At 37.5% G+C, this 16,951-nt stretch overlaps 1 protein-coding gene across 4 annotated transcripts in view; it reads left to right on the top strand.

The window, feature by feature from the left end:
- Nars2 (asparaginyl-tRNA synthetase 2, mitochondrial) overlaps nucleotides 1-7,451 on the top strand; it is a 128,762-nt gene extending 121,311 nt beyond the window's left edge. For 2 of the 4 annotated variants that reach the window (XM_046442076.2, XM_046442075.2), the window contains 3 exons: nucleotides 2,107-2,204; nucleotides 4,429-4,455; nucleotides 6,407-7,451. In XM_046442076.2, the coding sequence (XP_046298032.1) occupies nucleotides 2,107-2,204; nucleotides 4,429-4,455; nucleotides 6,407-6,551 (270 nt within the window). In that variant the 3' untranslated portion in view covers nucleotides 6,552-7,451. The remainder of the gene's footprint in view (nucleotides 1-2,106; nucleotides 2,205-4,428; nucleotides 4,456-6,406) is intronic. The other 2 variants (XM_058578570.1, XM_058578571.1) reach the window with 2 other exon arrangements.
- The last annotated feature ends 9,500 nt before the right edge of the window (nucleotides 7,452-16,951 follow it).

Genomic DNA, 16,951 nt, shown 5'->3' with positions numbered 1-16,951 from the left:
TGAACCCAGGGCCTTGCACATGCTAGGTGAGTACTGTACCGCTGAGCCAAATCCCAGCCCGAAATCCCACAATACTACAATCCCACTGTATCACAGGGGCAACACAATTAAATCATATTATGTACATATCAATCTTTTTTTGTATCCATGCCTAAAATTTATCTAATAGTCTCCTGTTGGTGTACACATTAATTTTTTATTATTATAAGTAATGCTGTAATAAACACCCTGTGCAGAAATCTTTTTATTCATCTCTGATTATTTTATTAAGACCAGTTCCTAGAATTGCTATTGCTGACTCAAAGCATATTACATTTTTAAGGCTTTTGATTATCTGTTGCCAAGTTGCTAACCAGAAAAGGTTATATCAAGTGCATGAGGGTACTGATTCATCTATTCTCTTATCTATATAATTTATATTGTTTTATCTTTGCTAAGACACTCCAAAATAGTATATCATTATTTTAATTTGTACTTCTTTGATTGATAATGAAAACTTACTATGACCTAATGAAATACCACAAATTAAAGAAATCTCTTAGCCAGGCATGGTGGTACATACCTATATTCCCAGTGACTTGGGAGGCGGAGGCAGGAAGATTGCAAGATTTATGGGCAAATTTATGAGATCCTGTCTTATAAAGTGTAAGAAAAACAGGGCTGGATTCATGAGTGAAATACTCCTTGGTTTAATCGTCAGTACCACAAAATAAAAGAAATGTCTTCATTGTAGGGACTAGAGGTACATATATCTCAGTGGTGGAGTGTGTGTACTTGGCCTTGATTTTAGTCCCCAGCACCAAAAAAGGAAAAAAAAAAAAAGAAGAAAATTCTTTATTGACACACTATTTATGAGAAAACAAATATGTACACACACGTACATAGCAGTTTAAGTAAATTGTGATATTTCTAAACCATTAAACTATATACCTATGTAACATTAAATATATTTTTCTCGACATAGAGAAAATATTCATTTTATAATATTGGCAAAGCAATTAGAATGGTGAGTTTTTAAATGTAATTTGGTCTCTAACTTACTCTTCTTAAATGTATAAAGAAAAAAATCCTGAAAGGAAGTAGCCAAAATGCAATTGCTTCTTCATAGTGATAACTGGGTTTTTTTAATATTTACTTCTTTTAGTTGCACACAATACCTTTGTTTTTATTTATTTATTTTTATGTGGTGCTGAGGATCAAACCCAGAGTCTCACATGCGCTAGGTGAGTGCTCTACCACTGAGCTACAACCCTAGCCCAAAGCTTTTTTTTTTTTTTTAAATACTTGTAGATAGACAGCATGCCTTTATTTGGTGCTAAGGATTGAACCCAGTGCCTCCTCACACATATTAGGCAAGCGTTCTGCCACTGAGCTTCAGCCCCAGCCTAATACAATAGAACAGCTTTTTTTTTGGTGGTGGTGGTGCTGGGGATTTAACCTAGGGCCTTGTGCATGCTAGGCAAGCACTGTACCTATTGAGCTATATCCCCAGCCTGATAACTGATTTTTTTTATAATTTGTAACTTTGAAGGTTTTTAATTTTTATAGTGAACAGCACATTTGTGAAGAAAATACACTCTTGACAGGAGGGGAGAAGAAAAACTGACCACCTGCAACTTGTGCAGCATTGTTTTGTTTTGTTTTGTGGTACAGGGGTTTCAACCAGGGGTACTTAACCACTGAGCCTGAGCCAAATCCCAGCCCTATTTTATTTTATTTTGGGAGAACTGGGGGTTGAACTCAGGGGCATTGACCTCTGAGTCACATCCCCAGACCTATTTTGTATTTTATTTAGAGACAGGGTCTCACAAAGTTGCTTAGCACCTCGCTTTTTGCTGAGCCTGGCTTTGAACTAGCGGTCCTCCTGTCTTTGCCTCCCAAGCCACAGGGATTACAGGCATGCATGCCTGGCTCTTCTATAGTATTATTCTAAAGATAATATTAAACATTTTATATTTATGACAGAAACAGATGTAAATAAGACACTGGTAAGCAGTAAAATAGCCAGTTATAAAGTTGTCTAAAAACACATTCCACTTGCTTGAGTAGCTGTTGCTGGAACCACCTGAAAATGTAATGCTGAGTATGACAATTTTTCCTGTTTAGGTAGCTGCTGTTGATCTTCTTGTTCCTGGAGTTGGAGAGCTCTTTGGAGGCAGCCTCAGGGAGGAACGGTATCACTTCTTAAAGCAACAGCTGGCCAGGTATTCTGACTTAAAAGAAGGACATGTCAGAAACTGGGATAGAGTTACCCAAAGATAGTTACAGAAAGTACCAGAAACACACATGGGACCTACAGACCTGGATCTCAGATTCTATTGCCTTAAGCAAGGTGTTTCTAACCTATCTGAGCTTCACTGTCTTAAAGACCAAACAAGCCCACAGCAGTGTTTGCCTGTACATAGGTGTGGAAAGTAGCCTTTTTAAAAATTAATGAAAGGAAGAGGGATGTTTCCCCCTCAGAGCTTGTCCTACATTTTTCTTTTCCCTTTTTACGTATTTTTAGTTATGAATGTCAGACTCCCACGGGAACATAAAGACAGATCAAACCAGGAAAAGGATAAAGATGGAAAAAGAAAATTACTAAAAATATCTGCAAAGCTAGCACTTGGAATAAGCAGATTTCCCTTCTCAGGTTGTCTCCTCTATATGGATCTTGATTTAGCTATTTGAATAACTTTATTTTAAACTGCTATTGGAGACCTGGGAAAGGGCTCCATAAACACATAGAAAATGTTTTGGAGATGGGAAGGAGGGAATCATATTTCTAATTGAACTACCACTCCTTGTGTATGCATGGTCTGCCAACAAACCACAGTGACTTCCTAAACTAACCAAGGTTATAAACCTCTGTTTTCCATGATTTCTACTTTGCTCTGCTAACCTTTAAAAAAAAAAAAGAAAAGACTTTCCCATGTCTGTATGCTAAATCCTTCTTTCCAGATACTACTAGGTTTCTTTACAACCTGGGAAAGCCTTAATTGTTTGAAAATATCCTATTGAATTAGCCATTTGTACGACCTCTACGACCTCTTTTCCAAATGGAGAAACGCTTTAAAAGTTGATGCTTTTCCAAGATCCCAACCTGTAAATCTCTTGGGTAGTGCAGTTCTCCGATTCCTATCTTCTGAACTGCTCTGCTATGTTAGGTTCCAACAGAAGTGGGGTAAATAGGTTCTGAGAAGACCCTTTATTACCTGTGCCCTCCTTACTCCTACTAAAGCATTAGAAAGTCCTGGGAAAGTCGTAGAATTGAAGTGAAGGTCATATTTTTAGATGGAAAGTATTTGAATGTTCACTGAGGTTTTTTTTAATATTTATTTTTTAGTTGTAGTTGGACACAATACGTTTATTTTATTATTTATTTTTATGAGGTGCTGAGGATTGAACCCAGGGTCTTTGCCGTGCAAGGCGAGTGCTCTGCCGCTGAGCCACAATCCCAATCCCATGAGTTATTTTTTTAAAGCACAGTAAAACTCACGTGGCAAGAAACCTCATCTGTTGAAAGATTAATTGGTCTGGTTTTTTTTTTGCTTGCTTCCTTCCTTCAGGAAACCTTTCCTCATAACATTAAATGTTTACCTAATATTTGATACTGTCCAAATTTACCTTTCCTAATGAAGTAGAGATATGTTTCCCTATATCAGGGATCTGTCTGTGGCTGCTGTTCTTATTTTCTATACTTTTGTATATTACATTTTTCAGCATTCTCATGACTCAGATACCCTGTGGCTTTTTTAATGATCTAAGATCAACTTTAATGAGCACAAAGAACTTAAAATGTTATCCATTTTTCTCAAGTTAAACAAGAAACAAATTGAAACAATATTATGAAGGCAGCCTCAGAATTATTGTTATTGCTTTAATAATGAGAATGAAGGTTTTGTCCATGTGTCCTTTGTTCATTCAGGTCTGCTGGACACCTTAACTAGTTATAATAGTGTCATGTCATTTTGTTTTGTTTACAGTAAGCAGAATTGAACACAGGGGCACTCTACCACTGAGTCACATTCCCAGCCCTTTTTATTTTCTATTCTGAGACAGGGTCTTGCTAAGTTGCCCATGTTGGCCTCGAACTTAAGATCCTCCTGTCTCAGTCTCTGGGATTACAGGCATGTGCCACCAGAATTGGCCTAATTATGACACGGAATAAGAAGCTCATTTCAGATGAATCTCTTCTTTGGGGTTCTATTTTCATTCTGTAGCACCTGTTGTTTGTACCACTTATTGAATAATACCTTGGGCTATTGGTTAACTTACTGTAAAGTTTCAGCTTCTTGACTCTGTTGTATAGAGAGCACGGGCTTTGTTGTTTACTTCTTTACAAAGAGCTCTTTATACACAACTCAGAATAAATATTTGACAATAATACATTTATGTATATTTACTTCCATTGCTTAAAACAATTCTGTTATTTTCCTTTTATAGATCAGGACTCACAGAAGCCTACCAATGGTAAGAATGAGACCCTTAATGATTCTTACTCTAGCCACTGAGCTGAGCATTACATAGAAGAGTTTTTATTTGTATTTCCATGACCCTGAACAGGAACTCAGAGTGTAGTCATTTCCTATTTTATGTGCCATGTGCAAATAAAATCTGTAACTAATCCCTCAAATTTTGTAGCATCTCTTCTATATCTGGTTACCCTAGAATCAATATAATAATAATCAGACATATATACATTGGCAAAATTTTTTCATAGAATTGAATTTTTTCATCTATTAATGCAAAGGCAAGAAAAATGTAATAAACTGAATCCCTCTGCTGAATGCAGTTTGCAGACATTCATGTCAGTGGTTAGATATCAATGTATGAGAAATTTAGAGACATCTGAAACTATTACTAGACTTCTAAGAGCCATCAGGTCCTAAAGGTATTCATGACAAAGTTTGGTATGCTTTTCATCTCATTTTTTTTTTCATAAATCGGAGTATACCCTGTCTCTGTGCCTTGTAAACTTAAAATGAATTCAGCTATCAAACATTTTAATTACTCAGACTGTGTTTCTTTCCTTTATTCCTTATAGTTCTTACCAATCTGGAGTTTATGCTAAATAACCTCTGGCATATTGTTCTTTCACCTGATTAAACTCATCTAGTTACAATTCATCTTTTATTTTAGAGATATAAGTTTTAATCTTAACTTCTTAAAATATCAATACATCCAGCCATTATTATTGATAGTGGAAAATAGATGATAGTCTTTATTCTTAAGGAGACAAATGGCTATCAGCTGTGCTGCTTAAGTTTTATTGTGGAATTGATTTACAGATCATTCAGGAAATAATAAACTTAGTTTAATTTATATTATATAGCCCAGTTTTCCCACCAATAATAATAATATTTGTAGTCTTTCTTTTCTTCTCTTCATAAAATAACTTTTTCCATACTGATATATTGAAATCTGCATTTCAGTCATGTTTGTACCATTTTTTAGCCATGCGGTTGTAAGTGGGAATAGAACATGCTAACGTATGGCTATCTGAGGCTGTCTAGCCTAGCAGAAAAATGATTTGGGGTGTCTTTGCTGGGCCTGAAGCAAAGAACTAGAAGTTTCTTTTTTTTTCTTTGGGGGGGGGGCTTACTGGGGATTGAACCCAGGGACATTTAACCATTGAGCCACATCCCTAGTTCTTTGTATTTTTTATTTTGAGACAGGGTCTTGCTAAATTTCATAGGGCCTCACTAATTTGCCACGGCTAGTCTTGAATTTGCAGTCTTCCTGCCTTAAACCTCACAAGTCTCAGGGATTACAGGCAGGCACCACTGCACCCAGCTTAGAAGTTTCTTCTTACTGAAGCCCTCAAGAATATACTTTTGTTCCTTTAAACAATCTTCATGTAGTAAGCATTTACTCTAGAACATTCTCTGAAGATAAAAGGCTGATTAAGACTAGTGCCTGCCTCTGATATAGCTTACAGTCAATCAAGGGCATATCTTTCTGTTATATGTCAGGTAAAACTCTTCATTCTCCTGCATGTATTGAACAATATGATTTGGATGACAGGGAGGAACAAAGATCATTAGCAACATAACAAGATATGGAAGAGAAATATATTTTTAAGAAAACTAGTAAAGCTATTATAAATTTCCTGCAGCCTCATGAGGCAAGTATTTTGTATATAAGTACATAAGTAATTTAACAAGAAAAAAGAAAACAGGTGACCAAAATCCACAACTACACAACAGGAACTACTGCTGCCTGTCTGGGTAAACTTGTATAGATAGATCACTTTAACTTCTCTGTTTCTGTTATCTCTGTGGAGGGGAAAGACTGGTCTGGTCTACCACAATGATGTGGACAATAACAAATGGTTGCAAAATACTTTTGAAACAAAATTGTAATCATAACATTTGATTTCATATAGTGCTTATAGGTAAAAATTCTTTGTTTTTAAAAACAGGTATTTGGACCTTCGTCGGTTTGGATCTGTGCCACATGGAGGATTTGGGATGGGATTTGAACGCTACCTACAGTGCATCTTAGGAGTTGAAAATATCAAAGATGTTATCCCTTTTCCAAGATTTACTCATTCATGTCTTTTATAGCTGAAAATTTAGTTAAGGAAAAGTACCCTAGGGCAGAGGCACAATACTTGAACAAATATGCAAGCAGAGAATACATGTTTGAACTTTAGAAATGTGGATTTTAATATATAATTATTCTGGGTTGACACAGTGCCACACTCCTGTAATCCCAGCTACTTAGGAGACAGAGGCAGGAGTCCAGTCTTGGCAACTTTGTGAGACCCTGTCTCAAAATTTTAAAAGATGGGGAGGGGGCTGGAAATGTAGCTCAGTAGTAGAGCACCCTCAGATTTAATCCTCAGTACTGGAAAAATAAATATATAATTATTCTGCCATAAGGTACAAAATGTTAAAAAACAGAAATGATCATGATTTTCTTAGAAAGCTGAGAGCGTTTCCTGGAAACACAAGCACACCCAAGAAGGGTTAATTACAGCAAGTGAACTTTCAAATCCATTACCTCAATTAAGAAAAGAGCAAGTCACCTGGATGCTGAGTCAGGAAGATCACTTGAAGCCAGACTGATCAATACAGTGAGACCCTGTCTTAAAAATAAATAAAAGAAGAAAGGAAGAAGCCAGGCATGGTGGCACAAGCCTGTAATCCCAGCACCTCAGGAGGCTGGCAGATCACAAAGCCAGTTTCAGCAAGGGCGAGGCACTAAACAACTCAAGTGAGACCCTGTCTCTAAATAAAATACAAAATGGGCTGGGGATGTGGCTCAGTGGTTGAATGCCCCTGAGTTCAATCCCTAGTACCCCCCCCCAAAAAAAAAGGGGAAGAAATTGAACTAGATGGTCTCAAAGTTCTTTTCAAACTCTAAGATGAGAGCATATTTTACTTTAACTTTAATCAGTAGATTACTTCCCTGTGTGACTTTTGAGAAACAACTAGCAGCTAAAAATAAAATGTTGGATCTTTTCTCCCTTGCTGTTTAATCTGTGATAAATGCCTATATTGTTCTCTGTGCTTTTCGGGGGATTCACTCATTTAACAAACTTGCTATTCTGAATTAAAATTTTCTTTCATTGGGTTGGGTAGAAAAAAATCACATCTAATAAATTTGATCTTGCCAGGCATGGTGGCCCATGCCTGTAATCCCAGCTGTTCGGGAGAGTGAGGCAGGAGGATTACAAATTCAAAACAGCCTCAGCAATTTAGTAAGGCCTTAAGCAACTTAGTGAGACCCTGTCTCAAAATTTTAAAAAAGGGCTAGTGATATGTCTCAGTGGGTAAGTACCCCTGGCTTCAATCCCTAGTTATTAATTAATTATTTATTAACTTAATATTGCATTAAATTATTTTGATATTGTATTAAAATATTTTATCACCATTCTGATTAGATGTTTATAACTTTTTGATAATTAATACCCTATCAAAAATTTTATTCTTAAATTCCTCTTGATCCTTTCCCAGTGAAGTTTGGAAGAAAGATCTCTTATACCCAGGATTGGAATAGAAATTTTGCTAAACCTAAAGGATAGGTAATTCTTGGAGTCAAAAAACTGGCCTGGCCTATATGAGACAAGCATTAATTTGGGAGTTTGAAACCTGACAATCCTAGTTCTTTGAATAAGCCACTTACTCTGTATATGCTCAGGCATAATTTTCTTCACAGAGTTGATACAGTAATCACATGAAAGTGTGTGTGTGTGTGTGTGTGTGTGTGTGTGTGTGTGGTATTTAAAACTGATTTGAGAACTGTGGGTGTAGCTCAGGAGTAGAGAGCACTTGCCTAGCACGTGGGAGAGCCTGGGCTACACACACACATACACACCAAAGAAAAAGCTGCACAGACATTTTTAAGACTCTTGTGTTAGTCTTTTAGTCTTCTTTGAGTTGCATTTTTATGGACCTATAGCAAACTGTATGTTCAGTAGAATGTTTATGTACCAAGTAATTGTAAAAGGGCATGCATGCCTGAATAATGAATTTTCTAAATCTCATTAGATAACTTAGATTATTTCTTAATGAGTTTGTGTATGTAATTTTTCTTAACCCAATTCAAAATCAAACAGTTGAAAAGAAACAAATTTCAAAACCTTAGGGTGCAAAGACACTTGAGATTGTCGAGATTGACCTGCCTAATGCAGGTACCTATATGTACCTAGGCAACTGGTGGTTTCTGCATCTTCTTGACAGAACTCGGCATCCTACAAAATTGTTCATTCCATTTCTGAATCTAATTGGTAGATTTTGCTGAGCTAAAAGTCTCAGCAAAATCAACTTCCCTGGAACTTTAATTCCCTGGGTTCACATACCAAGTTAAGGAAAGAATAAAAGGGATAATTACATTATGTATAAATGTGGATGTGTAACCGATGTGATTCTGCAATCTGTATTTGGGGTAAAATTGGGAGTTCATAACCAACTTGAATCTAATATATGAAATATGATATGTCAAGAGCTTTGCAATGTTTTGAACAACCAATAAAAAAAATAAATTAAAAAAAAAGGGATAATTAGTGTTTCCCTAAGGCTTGCCTTAACCATAATTATAGAGAGAAATTCATTTGTTTATTCAAAAAAATATATTTGAGCTTATATGCCAAGACTGTACTAGGTGCCAGATAAACAGTTATTAACAAAACAGAAATGACCTGTCTTCATTGAATTTAGAATGTATTGGAGAAGATTCATAATAAGTAAATAAATGTATTATTTCAAAATGTATGCTAGAAAGTTATATTTAAAAAAAAAAAAGAACAGGAAAAGCATAGGTAAGTACCAGAGAAGACATCTCTGAAAAAAGCAGTATTTAGCTTTAAGCCTAGAGGATAAAATGCAGAAAACATTTGCAACATCAGCCAGTATTGATTTGAGATTTAATTCTTACTTGATACTGTTAGTTTTTTGGAGCAAGGTTCACAGCATTCATGGACTAGGCAGCTGGAGGCACTCTAGTTTCTAAGGCCATTAGGAGTCACCTTCCATGACTTTTGAGAAACCAGACAGAATTGTAAACTTCTGAGCATCTAAAATAAAGTGGTGGGAAGAATGCTGAGTTAGACAAACCCCTAGGTTCTAGTCTTTGCACCACCATTAGTTTAGTAGTGAAGCCTTAGCCAAGTGAAATAATCCTCGTGACCTCCAATTCTTTCATTTTCACTATAATTTTGAAGTATATAATCTCTAAGGACCCTTCTATCTCTTAATGTTCTATGAATCTGTGCTGTACATAGTCCCTAAAAATAATTGATTTAGAGTCTAACCTTTAGACCACATACAATCCCACATAGTAGTACATGCACAGTCTCTGAAAATGTATAATTAAGTTGAATCACTGAAAATTGAACAATAGACTTAAACTTGTTCAATGTATGTGGGATGGGAAAAGATCCTTCTCAAGACATCAATATATTGTGGCTTGCCCCTAATGAAGCCTTCAGTATTTCCAAAAACTTCATGTGTATTCATTCATTCTTTGCCTTGACAGTTGATCACATAGTGATCAACTTAAAGTTATCTAGTTAAAGCCAAAACTTGCCACCTATAGCAAGCCTCAGTACTTCTATTTCACCAATAATTTCGGTGGCGGAGGGGGGGGGGCAGAACTGATGTCAGACAAAGATGATCAAAATGAAACTGTTGCAGGCAACATAATAGGAAAAATTTCAAGTGTCCACTCATCAGCTAATTATGAATATCTAAGTTCTAAATGTAAACAGCTCTGTATAAGTCTTCATATAAACTATGGGTTTAATCAAGGACTGTTTATATTAGTGCTTCATGAATTAAAAAGTTATTTGAAGGTAAATTGGTTTTTCACTTGGGTGACCAGTTTCCAATAGGATTCTATTTTCCCAAGATTTCCAGGCATTACCCCAAGATGGTAACCCCAGCAATCCAGGTAAGATTACATTTCAAATCTTAGAAATGTTTTCTCCACCATTAATTCCCATCCCCATTTCACATTTTGTCGTAACTTTCCATCTGGTCTCTTGCCTAGGGGGAAGTTGTGTTGTCATGTTTTTTGATCTGACAAGAACCTACTTGTGTGAATGATCCATTCCAGATCTAGACAACTCTTACCCTCTGACCAAACCCAGAGCCTTCGCCACAGGTCGGCAAAAGAACTGTTTGACCTTTTGTCCCTCTCAGACAGGATCTGCCAGAAGCCTCCCTCTAACAATGTTATGTATTCGTATTCTCTATAAATTGAATCTGAATATTCAAGCATGACTGAACAGGCATGGAAGATGCATTTGGTGAGATGGATTAACTACCCATCTTTAAATCTGTTACTTCAGATAATTATAAATGAAAGATGCATATTTGGATTAGATTGCTATTTATTCATATATTTATTTAAGTAATTGGTGAGACACGAACAAAAAAATGCAGAGTTGAAAGATTGGCTTGGATTGAAATGATAAGAAATGTGTGAGGTATTTTGGCTTCTGATCAATATTTGTATTCAGTCTGAAATCTAAAGTATGTATAATAAAAGGAAAATAGGTAAGAGTAATATCCAACTGTAATTTCTTCCCATTTTATAGTCCAAATTTTAAAATAGGAAGGACATTCAAGAAAATAGTGCTATGCAACCTTGATTACTCTCTACTAAAATGATTCAATAGAACTTGAATAAAACTGTCTTGCCTAGGAACTGAGGCACATTGGATAAGTGTCTCAAATTTTTTTAAATAAAGGACTGGGGATGTAAGTCAGTGGTAAAGTACTTCTGGGTTCAATTCCCAGTACCCCCTCCAAGTCCTTTTAGATCATGGTCAACACCCCTCCTGGAACCAGCTCATTCTAGCATTGCCAGGAGCCCTGTATTTCCCATCTAACCAACAAAGGCTCCATTTAGCTCTTAACACAGCTTGGTTTGGAGTCCAGTGAATCTACAGCCATTATTAGCATGGTGGGTAGTTTCCAGATGATCTTTGGAAAGAAGCTGCCAGAAGTTTAGGTGGTTCCTAAACTCATTCACAGAGCAACTCATTGAATTAACGTAGTTCATGACTCTTCAATAACTTTTGCTTCACCTTTACTGTTTTGTAATTGTTATTAGTAATGTGACTATCACTTGGACATTGCTTTTCAGTTTATAAATGTTTTTCACATATTTTCTTAATTCATAGGACAATGTATTGTGGACCTTGCTCTTTTGTATTTTATTTTATTTTTTGGTACTCGGGGTTGAACCCAGGAGCACTCAACCACTGAATTATATCCCCAGCCCTTTTTTATATTTTTTTGAGACAGGGTCTCACTGAGTTGCTTAGGACCTCACTAAGTTGCTAAGGCTGGCTTTGAACTCGATGATCCTCTTGCCTCAGCCTCCCAAGCTACTGGGATTACAGGAGTGAGCCATAGCTCCCGGCCTCTTTTGTATTTTAGTGGGGTTGAAATTCATTTGGTTTAATAAAGACTAGGTTTTGTAAAGAATGGAAATCCCTGATATTGAGAGGAAGTAGACTACAAGTAAAATTCACCTTCCCTCAGCCTCCAGAGAAAATGAAAATTGAACTTTCTCATAAACAAAGAATCTTGCATCTTAAGTCCTAGCATTTACTGGACATATTACATAACACTTTGGCCTCTAATTTCCTCATTCTTTGTAGGGAAAAGGGACTTAAGAATGTGAAGACAGATGTTGATTGAGCCCAAATACATTCTAGTAATGTGAAACACTAGGAATAAAGATAGCAGTGAATTTAATCATTATGTCTTATTTTTTTGGCCTCAGTTTTTTAATTACCCTTCTCTAAAGGATCACCCAAATATACATAGAACTTGAATGGGACTTATTAACATACTTACCACAGTGATAGACCTTTCGTTTTCGAGATAATACTCCGAGAAAGAAACTTGACCGACCCAAATAGTAAAAATTTTCGTTACAAGTACCTAGAACAGTATTTGGCAGAGCCTGAGCCAATCACAGCCATAACTCTACCTTTTCTGCATGATATCTCAACAAGAATTGCTGGTTTGCTATTTTCTTAGGATTCTAGTTTTGAAATTATCTCTTAAAAAAAGATAATTTTCAGGCTGGGGATACAGCTCAGTTGGTAGAATGCTTGCCTTGCATGCACACTGCCCTGGGTTTGATCCCCAGCACCACCAAAAATAATAATAATTTTCCTTCCTCTACCTATAATATATAAACAGTTCCCCTCTATTTCCCCCAGAGCTTGTGAGTAGGAACTTGCCATCTTTAGAGGGAACTTCTCCATCCTCAGAGAGCTCTAGTGGTTGGGAACTTTTACTGAAAATGACCAGACCTACCCTCTATAGCACACAAAAGTAGTAAGTTGAAAACAGCACTTTTTTCTTTCCAGCCTTCTCTAGTAGAGAACCTCTGCAGCTGCTTAGTTGGACAGTTTGTCCTTGATTTGAAAGGCTGCACCCTTCATGTTACTCCTTGGGCAGTGTGTCCTTAAAATGCCCCTATTAGACAGGCCCACACTTGTAGTGCCTTCTACTCCAGAGGCTGAGGCAGGAGAAGAAAAGTTCAAGGCCATCTCAGGCAATACAGCAAGACCCCCATCTCAAAATAAAAAAGAGAACAGAAACTTAAAACAGTCCTTTCTATTGGCAGGTGAAGCCTTCCTCCCCTGTTCACTCAGCTGCTGCTCAAATGTCCTGTGGTAATTGTCTTGATGTTAGAAGAGCTTTGAAGTCTCCAGTGCCTCCTTCCTATCTGCCTTACCACCTGTGGTGGTTGTTCCACTTCCTATAAATACTGCTAAAGAAACTTAATTACAGTTTCACAGTGTTCCAGAACAATTCCCAACACCCTTGTTAGGATTTAAATGAGTTGTCCCCCCAAAAGCTCATGTGTGAGACATGCGGAGGTGAAATAACTGGGTTATGAGAACTGATGCATCAATCCATTTAAATGGATTGATGGTAACTATAGGCAGGTGAGGTTTGGCTTCAGGAGGTAGGTCACTGGAGGCATGCTTTGGGGGCTTATATTTTGTACTCCTTAAGGGAAGCTCTCTCTTTCTGCTTCCTTGTACCAAGTCCTGAGCTGCTTTCCTCCACTGCACCCTTCCACCATAATGTCTGCCTCACCTTGGGTCCAGAGCAATGGAGTTGGCCATCTATGGACTGAGACCTCTGAAACCATGAACCACAAAATAAAATTTTCCTCCTCTAATTGTTCTTGTCTGGTCTTTTGGTCATAGTGGTGGAAAATGCTGACTAAAACACTCCTTCACTTGAGGATTATAGAAACGGGCTTGGATCATATACAGACAACATAAGATATTATTAAACCATAGTAAGTTCTTTTCACTGAAAATTGCCATTAATACCTACATCTTCTTTGCAGTATCCCAAATGGCAAGAGCTGACTCCTGTTGTGTTAAGATATGGCTGGCCAATCGTCTTTTTAAATGTAAATTTCATCTGCTGCATTCTGCATTTCAGGATTTTACATCAGGAAGTTGTGAGGTCATATTCCTTCCAGAAAATGTGGTGAGTATTTGGTGTCTTGGAAATGGTACTAGACATAGAAGACCCTAGCTTAAGTCTGACATTCCACTTCCTAGCTGTATTACTCTAGGCAAGTTATTTATTCTCAATCTGTATATCAATTTGCAAAATGATGATAGAGCTTCTCCTACAGAGTGTTGTGAGAAGCAACAAAGATTGTGTGAAAGGGTTTTATAAACCAAAAAGCACCGCACAGGTATAAGTTCTCCTAAGGGAGACCGTTTCAAAACTAAAAATTAAAAAAAAAAAAATCTGTGTGAACAAAGATATTTATTCATGTTGAATGAAATAGTTTACAAGTATTAAAAATAAGAGAGCTATTAGGCGCAGTGGCACATGCCTGTAATTCGAGCAACTCAGGAGGCTGAGGCAGGAGGGTCCCAAGTGTTGGGGATGCAAATCAAGTCAAGATGGCGCCTGGCACTTTGCCAGGAGGAGTGGTTTGTGAAGCAACACCATGGAGCCATTAAGATGATGAGGATTCCTTATTGGCTGACTGCTGTATCTAGATGATGTTAATTAAGTTAAGCGGTGTGTAATTAGTTAAGTATATATACCTCTTCTGCCTGGCAGAGAAGCAGCTCCTGCTACCTCGGGTGCCCGCTACTTTGAGTTCTCGCTCAGTTCCTGCCGAGTTCACTCGCAATAAAGTAGTTCCTGCTTCAGCCTTCAAGTTGCTTGTCACCTCTCGGTTATTTAGCCCAGCCGGACTACGGCACACAAGTTCCAAGCCAGCTTGAGCAACTTCACAGAACACGGCTTCAAAACATAAACAAAAAAAAAAAGGGCTGGGAATGTAGCTTAGTGATAGAGTGCCCCTGAGTACAATCCCCAGTACCATTAAAAAAGTTGAAAAGTTTAACAGAAATTTAAATTGCAAATATAACAGTATAAAATCTGTATCATAGATTTGAATATGGAAAAATGAAATCAGCTGTTGCTTGTGCAATGGCACAAGTGACTTTCTCATTAAATCTCTTAGCTCTATTCAGATCAGTGAACTTTAATTGGACACCTCACTATGTCACTCTCACTGCTAGATTCTGGGAATACAGAGAAGTAGGACTTGCCTCCTCATCTTAGGCACTCTCATTTCATACAAACTTTGGCAAGAGTTTACTGTGTATAAGAATCTGGATGGAGGTGTGGCTCTATACTTTTATACCCAGCCTGCGGGAGGCCCTGGATTTGATCCCTAGCACTGCAACAACAAAAATCACTGGGGAGCTTATTAAATTTTCCAATTACCCTGTTCTCATCCTAGAAGGTCTGATTCAGTAGATCTGGGATGGAACAGCCCATAATTTGCATTTTTTAAGTAAACAGTCACCCCAAGTAACTCTGGTGTAGGCAGTTTAATTCGGCACTGAGAAACCTACAGTGAGGTTTGGATATTTTTTATGGTAAAGTACAGGTAATAGTTACACAAACATCGTGATCCTTGAACAAGATACTGTATTTGATTGCTGTCTGTACTGCTGAGCAGGTTAGGGATAGTATTGGGAAAGCCAACATGCAGAGGGATTCCCTTGGGAACTGGTAGTATGCAGAGCCTACCACACTTCTCTTCATTCCCTTTCCTCACTCTCCACTGCAGTGCCCATGTTTCCCTCTCTCTGCATGTTTCTCTCCCCCTCTGGTTCCTCCTCTGCAAATGTCCAGGTGCTTCCTTCCTTTCTCCACCCTCCCCCAGACATGTCTGTTTTAATGAAAACAACAACAACCTTTCATTACCAACTCAGGCTGGGTAATGTGTCTCAAAGAATAGGAGTGGGCTGTTGGTTGATCAACAATCACCAAAAAAATCCCATGTGGAAACTTTTGTGTATTTATGTTTCACTACCACTGACATTTTTCCAGTGGGTTAGCAGCCTCAACAGAAAATTTTATAAATTCCCCCGTATAGATTGCTGTCCTGCCTGTAGAGTTGGGGTGTGTCCTGCACCCTGGCTCAGTACTGCTTGTCTCCACATGCTGTGAATGGTCTTGAGTGACTTTCTCAGGCTGCACACCTGTCACCTCTTAGTCATCCAGAATTAAAATGTTAACAGCTCTAATCGCACTGTCTGAGGCTACAGGACTTTATTTCAAGAGTGGTGACACTCCAAAATGCAGCTAGGACATCTATATTTTCACATGTTAGTGTTTATGTGATTTGGACTTGAGGAAGCCAAGGATTAGACAATGCCTTCCAGACTCGCTCCTCTCCTACTTTCTTGGCACCTTGGGCTATTCCTAGTAGTCTTATGCTGCCATCTTCTCAGAGGTAGAATGTTCTTGGGTTAAATCCACTGCTCAGCAATAATAATAATAATAATAATAATAATAATAATAATAATAATAATAATTTTAAAATAAAAAACATATAATTTCAGTCCCCACAGAGTTGGTTGATAATTTTTCTGATCTCCCTTGATCATACCTCTATTATAGCATTGCCCACATACAACTGGGACACCCACCTACCTACTTGTCTTCCCAGAAAGATCCTGAAATTCTTAAGAAACTGGTCTTATTCAATCTTGGCATTTCTGTGCTGCGTTTGAGCTAGTAGGTTCTCAGCAATTCTTTATTGAGAATTGAATAATGTGTACATAATAAGCATTCCTAAAAACATGTTTTAATATAAACATATTTTTATTTGAAAAGATACTTGCAGCTTTTAAGTCTTTTTGAAGTTTTGAGTAATAAATACCCAAAATGTCCTAAACAAAGGAAGATGGGTTTTGTTGTTGTTGTTAATGCCTATTAAAACTGTTTCAAGCTGTCTACTTATTATCAAACTGAGCTTCCTCTGGGAATTCCCCAACTCTTATCATAGCCAGTGGATCCCAGCAGACATTCTGGGGACCTGAGCTTTCTTTGCTGAGTCGACTTGGGTGGACACCTGGAAAACTTAGTTGGAACACACAAGAACTTTTGCGCAACCAGGTACTTCAAGAGACAAAGTATTCTACAAGAGAGAGGGG

The sequence above is a fragment of the Marmota monax genome, unplaced genomic scaffold, assembly GCF_021218885.2.
Source record: "Marmota monax isolate L192 unplaced genomic scaffold, Marmota_monax_Labrador192_F-V1.1 WCK01_AAM20220418_F8-fsc00068, whole genome shotgun sequence".
Classification (NCBI taxonomy): domain Eukaryota; kingdom Metazoa; phylum Chordata; class Mammalia; order Rodentia; family Sciuridae; genus Marmota; species Marmota monax.
Note: the sequence above shows the minus strand (reverse complement) of the source record. Positions and strands in the feature narration are given on the sequence as shown.